The 8,226-nt window shown below is 41.1% G+C and overlaps 1 protein-coding gene across 2 annotated transcripts in view; it reads left to right on the top strand.

Annotated features, from left to right (window-relative positions):
- Nucleotides 1-6,210, top strand: part of tmem161a (transmembrane protein 161A) — a 7,813-nt gene extending 1,603 nt beyond the window's left edge. For both annotated transcript variants that reach the window (XM_037770328.1, XM_037770327.1), the window contains 9 exons: nucleotides 124-207; nucleotides 496-587; nucleotides 812-968; nucleotides 1,307-1,522; nucleotides 2,288-2,431; nucleotides 2,542-2,655; nucleotides 2,799-2,973; nucleotides 3,123-3,219; nucleotides 4,365-6,210. In XM_037770328.1, coding sequence (XP_037626256.1) covers nucleotides 124-207; nucleotides 496-587; nucleotides 812-968; nucleotides 1,307-1,522; nucleotides 2,288-2,431; nucleotides 2,542-2,655; nucleotides 2,799-2,973; nucleotides 3,123-3,219; nucleotides 4,365-4,669 — 1,384 coding nt within the window. In that variant the 3' untranslated portion in view covers nucleotides 4,670-6,210. The remainder of the gene's footprint in view (nucleotides 1-123; nucleotides 208-495; nucleotides 588-811; nucleotides 969-1,306; nucleotides 1,523-2,287; nucleotides 2,432-2,541; nucleotides 2,656-2,798; nucleotides 2,974-3,122; nucleotides 3,220-4,364) is intronic.
- Nucleotides 6,211-8,226: the final 2,016 nt, after the last annotated feature.

Below are 8,226 nucleotides of genomic sequence, written 5' to 3'. Positions count from 1 at the left end.
TATTTTTGTACACCTGTACCTCTGTATCTGCGCTTTGCTGCTTTGACACCTGAATTTCAGGTTCATCTTATCTTAATGTGCTGTGCTTTGTACACAACAACATGTGCCTGTTGTTCCTTTCAGTTTGTTCCGGTTCAAACACCCGTCAGAAGGAGAGCTGTGTGCTCTGGCCGGGAAGCAGATGCCCAAACAGACCAGGAGAGACAGGTGGGAGTCGGGGGAGGGTCAGAAAGGAGTCACAACAAAACAATGCTGCCTAGAGGAAGAAATTACCTTGAAAAACATCTAATTTACAGATTTATACACTCTCTGAAATAACACTACAGAGTTTTACCTTTTTGTTGAAAATGCTGTACATTACTTACATGCTGCTCCGGTCAGGCTGGTCTTTGCCTCTCTCAGTTTCTCTTCTTGTAAAACTCAATAACAGCAGGTATTTTTGTTTGTTTGTTTGCTTTTTTAACATAGTCCTGTCTTCTTTGTTTGATTTTCTAGGAGACAGAATGGGGAGAGCAAGCCTCTCACTGTGCCCAAAGACATCGACCTTCACCTGGAGAAAGCGCCAATCAACGCCATTGACGCTCTTGGTAAAATAAACACTCCTTTATCTATATCACAGTGACATTGTGCAAGTACAAACATTGCTCAAGCTCAGCTATTGACCCACAATGCCAAACCCACAATTTACATTATTTACATTTTTTTATTGTCCGCGCCTCAAGACGATGTATGGATCATATTTTTACTTAACAGGTAGAGCACAAAATAAACTTAAACTAATGTTTTGTTTTTTTCTTGTTTCTACTTTCAGTGCTGCGTTTTTTCCTGGAGTACCAGTGGCTGGTAGATTTTGCAGTCTATGCAACGGGTGTCTTCCTGATCACGGAGTGTTACGGCAGTGTTGTGGATGCCAGCAAAGAGGTCAATCTCGGAGCCATTTGGTGTGTCTTGACTGTCCTCTTCAGTGTGTATCCTTCAACTTTTAAAGTCTGTTTGTCATGACAGAGAAATCTGTAAACATCAATACGGATTGATACTATAATACATTATCATCTTCTTCTACAGCTGCAGTCTCTGAATCGTTTGCATGAACAATTAACAAACATAAGCATCAAGTCACATTTGCAAAATTGCAACATCTTATCAGGATGTATGCTAGTAGTAAAATGTTAAATTAAGAACACTTTTGATATTTTAAAACTAGTCGATAAACTAAATATATAGTGGCCTAATATATGGGGTGTCTTGGACTGGATGAATGCTCCTTTTTCCTCTTGTTTGTTTGAATTTAACCCACAACCCTCAGAAAGACCCTGCACACTCTGATGAGCCACTACTTCCGCTCTGAAGAGGGCGGCGAGCGCTCGGTGTGCCTTGCCTTTGGCTTCCTGTCTCTGCTCGTGGCCATGCTGGTGCTGGTGGTCAAAGAGGACTACCTGGAGTTCGGCCTGGAGTCGGGCTTTTCCAGCCTCTTTGACAACTTGGAAGTCTTTGTCAAACAGCAGGGCTACGCTGACTGGTCGTAAGTATCTGTTCCTGCAAAGACAACTTATAACTGAAATAATACTTTGTTGTGATAATTTAATATTGATTGGCATTGCATCATGCATTAGAGGAATACTACAACCCGAAAATGACCGCTGGTATGTCAATTACTCACCCTGTGTTACCTTGAATTCGTAAAGAAAACTTTGTTTTTCTCGCATGCTTCTACTTTGAACGAAGAATCCCAAAACTGAGAAAACTCCAGTTCTCGAAACATCCGTTTACAAACTCTCACACAACTTGTGCAGTATAATCCAAGTCTCATTTATCCACTCATATGCTCACTACGTCCATGCATCTTCCCTAAAACGTTACCATTTAAAACACTTTTGCATAAACAGTCTCATGCTTAAGCAGGCACGCGACTTGTCCATTTGAGTCCAAAGTGAGCATACGACCAGATAAATGAGACTTGGATTATACTGCATGATTTGTGTGAGAGTTTGTAAACAGATGTTTTGATATAGTTTTGCCCTTGTTAAATGCAGCCCCCATTTATTTTAATTCATCAAGACTTTTCTCCATTTTTTTATTTCTGTTCACCGCGGAGGCATGCGAGGAAAAGTTTTCCTCTAGAATTCAAGGTAACCCACGCTGAGTAATTGATATACAAATAGTCATTTTGAGGGTGAAATATTCCACCTTAGTTTAGTTCTATACAAGAGCCAGTAACAGACTTAACTTGACAAATATCTGTGCTAGACAAAGCATAACATTTGGTTGTTGATTTGACTCCTTTCAGAATCCCAGTGACCAAGCTGACAGTGAAGCTCGGTCTGGCTGCTCTCTGTGCTTACATTGGTGCTCTCCTGGCCTTCCCCGGCCTGCGACTGGCTCAGACTCATCTAGATGCTATACAGATGAACTCAGGCCGACCACTCATCCAGTAAGAACTGATGCATTTAACGCTGAAACAAACAATGTACTCAGTGCTGTATTAAAAACATTGAATTAGCAGTATTTTGCTTTCTTAGAGGTATTTAATGTTCCCTGCAGGATTCTGCTGCACTTGAGTTTCCTGTCTCCAGTCATTGTGTTGGTTCTATGGATAAAACCTATCGCAAGGGACTTCCTGGCCAATGCACCTATGGGGAAGACCTCTGTCACAATGTGAGTGCACATACATATTTGTCTATTTTATCCACTCCAACTAATCTCAAGTCTCAAAACCAAAACAATACCCACTAATGCAAGATGTCCTCCAAATGGTACATTTGACTTTTTCTGATCCTCTCGTAATCTCTCGTTTGCAGAGTTTCCAGTGAAGCATTTGACAGCATGCGCCTGTGGATCATCGTGGGGTCGTGTGTGCTGCGGCTCGCACTGACACGATACCACCTGCAGGCCTACCTCAATCTGGCTCAGAAGTGGGTGGAGCAGATGAAGAAGGAGGCCGGACGTATCGCTGCTATTGACATTCAGAGGAAGGTCAGATATTTGAACATTGAAGGGTTGAACTTTAGCTCAGAACCTTTTGAATTCAGAAGTTTTTACATAAAGAGAAGGTTAACTGGCCAGCAGAGAAGTGAAAACTCCCTAAGTATAAACTATTAACTGAGAATAAATGTGTTTTTCAGGTCACTCGTATCTTTTGCTACCTGACTGTAATTACTCTCCAGTATCTGGTCCCTGTTTTTCTCATCCTCTTCTCCACACTGGCACTCAAGGCCCTAGGTAAGTAAAATACCATCACCATAACAAACACTGCATTTGAGGAAGAAGCCACACTTGATCTATATGTGTTTGTGCTTTCTCTCAACAATTCAAATATGTATTTCAATTTGTAGGGTGAATTTTGGATACAAGTCCAAATATAAATCAGTTCAAGAAGATGTAAAAAAATATATTTTTTAAGAGGTGTAGGGATGAGGAAGGGTTAGTAGGATGAACAAGAGGTAAATGTTTAAGATAAAGATGCTAAATGTGAGATTGGGAGCATTTTTATTGCCTCTGCACGGCTCTCAACATACTGACGACTGAGCCGGCGGCTCGCAGCTAACGGTGCTAACGGTGCTAACAGTGCAAGTAAGGGCAACAGTGCTGACAGAGCTAACCGTGTTAGCTTGGGGGGGAACCGGACGGTGGGCGCTATGCTTCTGCAACGACACCGTCGGTCGGGATGGCGTTATCAGCTGTAACTGCCGTATGAGCGCAGTGCAGAGCGGCGGCTGTGAGTTGGCCAGTGGTGCACGATCACATGCACTCACAGGCGCTTAAAGGCATGCGCGGCCGGCCCGGCAATGTCAACAAAACAAGGAGAAGCAGATTACAACACACACAGAGAGCGACTTCATTCTCTGCTCAGGTAGACATTACTCCTCTACATCTTTACATAGCAAATAGCTGTTTGATGCTATATAAATGCTCTGGATATCGTATAGAGAACCTTCAATTGTGGATGGATATTTGGGTTGAACATAATAGCATTAGTGTAGTTGTTTATGAGTTGTATATATGATAAATATTAAGTTAATTGTTTGAGTTATGGAGAAAGGGTAGGATCATATGTAAGTACACTTCTTCCTGCTCCTTTTTGGACATGTAATATTTATTTATTTAATTTATATTGTTTGAGAATTTGTGTGTATATATATATATATATATATATTTCCCAAGATGTCGAATTTTTCCTGTAATGTCACATTGAGACATTTGCAGCTACAGTGGAGTTAAATATTAGAAACATCCACCACAGTAAATGTCAAGTTTTAGTGTCAGTGAAGCATAGCAAGAAATAGTTTCTTTCGAGCGCCTACTTTCCTACTTTTTCCTCCCAAGTTGAAAATCTAAATATTGACTGATCTCTACGGATCTTGCAGGGGACTTCTCCTGGAGCCCCGGTAGAGAACAGCCCCCTGGCGTGACACCAGCGCTTGTGATGCCCACGGCAGCCCCCGTGCTGCCCGGTGGTCTCGATGAAGATGAAGAGGGGATGGAGGATATGGAGGAGGACATCCAGGCCACAGTAGCGCGCCTGTCAGAGGCCTTCACAGCGCTGAGGTCCGTCCTCACTCCGCTTTTCTTCCGTGGCTTCTTCGCCTTCATGACGTGGTGGGTGGCTGCCTGCCAGGTCATCAGCTCTCTGTTTGGCATCTACTTCCACCAGTACCTTATGCAGAACTAATCGAGGGAAACGGAGTGCCATACTGTTGTACCTGAATGCAGCCCCTAGCGCTCTGCTGTCTGCAGGTATCCTTTGCAACAGCACAACAACAGCTAAGGGGACATTTCATTAAAACACAGCTACAGACAGAAAGCACCTTGTTTGTGGCTGTAACAGAAGTTCTGATCGAGGTTTGTTGAGAGGAGACAGGTGATGGACACCGTCTGTTGCAATATGGGCCACCTTGTTGCCCTTATGGCTTTTTGTAACCAGCAGGCTACTGGTATCAATAACACAAATGTACAGAGAGAACTGAGGTCTATATCACAAAGCAAATTCAACTTAGTCTGGCTCTCTTTGGGTTACCTAAACATAAACAATCTTTGATAACCGGTATCATAAAGCTGGTTATCAACTGGCTCCGTTAACTCTGGGTTTACTGAAAGAGGCAGAGTTTTTAATTACATGCAACATCAAAAGAACCATGAGAGGATTACTTAATATGACACAGAGATACCCACTGGGAAATTAGGTTATTGTGGTAGTAATTCAGTATAATCGCACAAGTAGAATAGGATAAGAAGCTTTAGAAGTAGGAGGAATCATTTCCAAATGTTCCAAGTATGAATATAAATAAGAATAAGAATTATGCCTTTTTTAAATATGTTCAGAAGTCTTTCAGAAGCAACATTTTGTTGCTGTTTTCTGTCATTGTGAACTAGTGTTGCACAGAATACTGATACTAAAAAGGTATCGCAGTACCCTGCCGTTAAAAATGGTACGATACCCCATTTTATTAGTACCAGTACTTTAACAACAGTAGTAGGCCATATCCTATGAGTTGCGTAGATGTGCGACAGCTGGGCAGCATGTGTGTGTGTGCAGCGCTCTGCTTGAGGACAGCATTTAGAGGAGCCGTCCTCAAAAGGCGGTCAAAAAATGAACTGTAACATTAGTTGAAAAGAAGATTAAAGCAGGTGATGAACCACAGTCCCGCTCTTGGCTGGTTTCTGTGTCAACAGAACTCTGTTAAAAAAAATCAACGAAAATAACAGCGCTGCTCTAATTACCGATCAAATGCCGATAACATTAGATTCACCATTTTTTTCTGAGTCTGTCCAAGCATCTCCTGCACGTGTTAAAGTATTATTTCACCTTGTGTCTCAGTAACGTGAAGTGGAGGAAAGGACTTCGGCGGCTTGAGTGACATTCTCTTCGCAAACACCACTTCGACACAACACAGCGCTTTCTACAGTTACTGTAGTTTCTTTATGATTTTAGCAACTTTTCCCCCCCATCAACTTCTCACAGAACTTCATCTGAATTTATTATCATTTTGTGGGTTTTTGTTAATGAAAGCCTCTCGCCGTCTACCGTGCTGCAGTACCGCTCTCTGCCTGAACTGTTACCAAAAAGAAGCCTTATTAAACACTGTTTAATACAGCTCTTCTGATTGGTCAATCACCTAATTTTATGGTTTGTTGTTTCTTTATAACAGACCGTTGCTATGTATAACAGACCGTTGCTATGGACGCAGTTTTGATCTCGTACTCTGGCGGACCGTTTTTGTGTAAAATTATTGATTTCTTAAGTAAATAGCCGTGTAATACGCGGGATAATGTACAGCGAGCCGATCATTGTTGTGAAATAAACCCCTTCAGGGCGATGCAACGGTAGCTTTTTACTTCTGGTTTACCTTCACCGGGGCAGGTTAACTGTGCAGCATAGGTTACCATGGTGATCTGCCTTGGTTAAAAGTGAGCTGAGCCAGCTTCGTGATACCGTAAAACAAGCCCAAAGAGATCCAGCTAGCCCATTCATCTTGCTTCATGATACAGACCCCCGTTCATCTTCCAGCTATTTCAGCTGCAACTTTTCAGACGTATCTATGCCAGTGTTACCTGAATTGTTCTTAATAGAACATTATAAATGCTGCATTTAAGATGTTTAATTGGTACCAGGGTAAGTATTAGTACTTACTTCCTGTGTAGATATGACATTGTATTTTTGCGGGGGACTATTTGTCCCTCTTGAGGAACCGATTCACGAGTGCTAAATGATTTTTTTTTTTGTTATCTTTTTTTCTGCTGTAACGTTTGTTTGCAAATGTGTAGTAAAGCTAAGATCCTTCCTGTTGATTTAAACACAGCTGAGGTTGTTTGGCTGTGTATCGGCCAAGAACTGAAGAGCTGTTGCTTTTATCTCAAGTGTTTCCTTCAGTATTCCTAAGTGCCTGGGAGCTCAGGGATTTTGAGACAATTTTAAAATCTCCTTTCTCCCTCATCATACGTATTTAGAATTAATAGAATCTGTTAATAGATTAAATTAACACTCCAAACCCATTTCTGTTTTTATTTTCAAACACTACTCACTGGCAACATTTTTCGTTGCAGTTTCTTAATTAGCTTTTAGTTATTTTGCTGTTTTTATTGCCAATTAGTCACGTACATGTACGATTAATCAAAGCCTACGTTGAACCAGTTTTGCGTCTGGATTTTTATTTATTTATTTATGATGCATTGCCTCAAATAACTTTTGTTATTTAGAAATGATACAGTGATTCTGTACATTTCTTTATTCTGCTTGTGGCAATTTATGATTTTAATGTGTGTGTTGTTTTTTTTTAGATAGTGTATTTGACTTGAATGCTCTGAAATCATTATACTGTGAAGTTGATATGGAAATGTTGCTTTTTGAGATTTTCTGAATGCATGGTGTGCAAACTTTTGGCTGAACATTTTGTTTGTGTGGCTCAATAATAAAACATTTATTATTTTCCGTCTCATGTCAGTTTGATGTTCCCACTTAATTCTGCGCTCCCTCCGAGGAGCGTGGGAGATACGGCCGATAAAACATTTCCTTTTAAAAGTCGGTGCTCCAATTGACAAAAGACATCATGCATGACAATGGAGTGTCTCGCCGCTGTGCTGGGTCCTGACCTCTGACCCCCAACCTTCTGAGAAGATCATTCTTTAATCACTGATAATTACTATGAACCCGATGCCCCTCCAGAGTCTGGGAAGAAATAACGTCTGTGGATGCTCAACTTGGCCGCAAGAGCTAATCTTTTTCTGGAAATCTTCCAAATCCTCTCCATTTGTCAGAGCAGACTAAAAACATTCAAACTAGATTTATACTCTTTGTGACATTATCAAAACATTCAGATTTACATGCCAGTCGTGTAACAACAGTTAAGGAACGTGACCTTTCACCAGAGCGAAGCTCTTTGTCTGAATGTTGACGTGATTTATTGGTGATATCATTTGACTTCCACGTCGAATCAAAGGCCACAAAAGCTTCTCCAAGTTACGGAGGGACGGCCAACTCGCTGTCTTCTTATGTGCGCTGGGACGTGCTTCACTGGAGGATATCAGCAATCACAAAGTGAAGAAATTTGGGAGGGTACAGGTTAACAATCTGACATCCCATATATTATGGGATGTTTGAGAATTTAGCATTGGGATGTTGTGTACTTTTTTTTTCGTGACGATTAAAGGTAACACTTTCTATGATGCTCATGTCTATAATACATTATCAACATACTTATAATGCATTATAATCTGCTTATAGCACTGTAT

The sequence above is a fragment of the Sebastes umbrosus genome, chromosome 5, assembly GCF_015220745.1.
Source record: "Sebastes umbrosus isolate fSebUmb1 chromosome 5, fSebUmb1.pri, whole genome shotgun sequence".
NCBI classification, from domain to species: domain Eukaryota; kingdom Metazoa; phylum Chordata; class Actinopteri; order Perciformes; family Sebastidae; genus Sebastes; species Sebastes umbrosus.
This window is presented reverse-complemented; position numbering and strand designations above follow the sequence as displayed.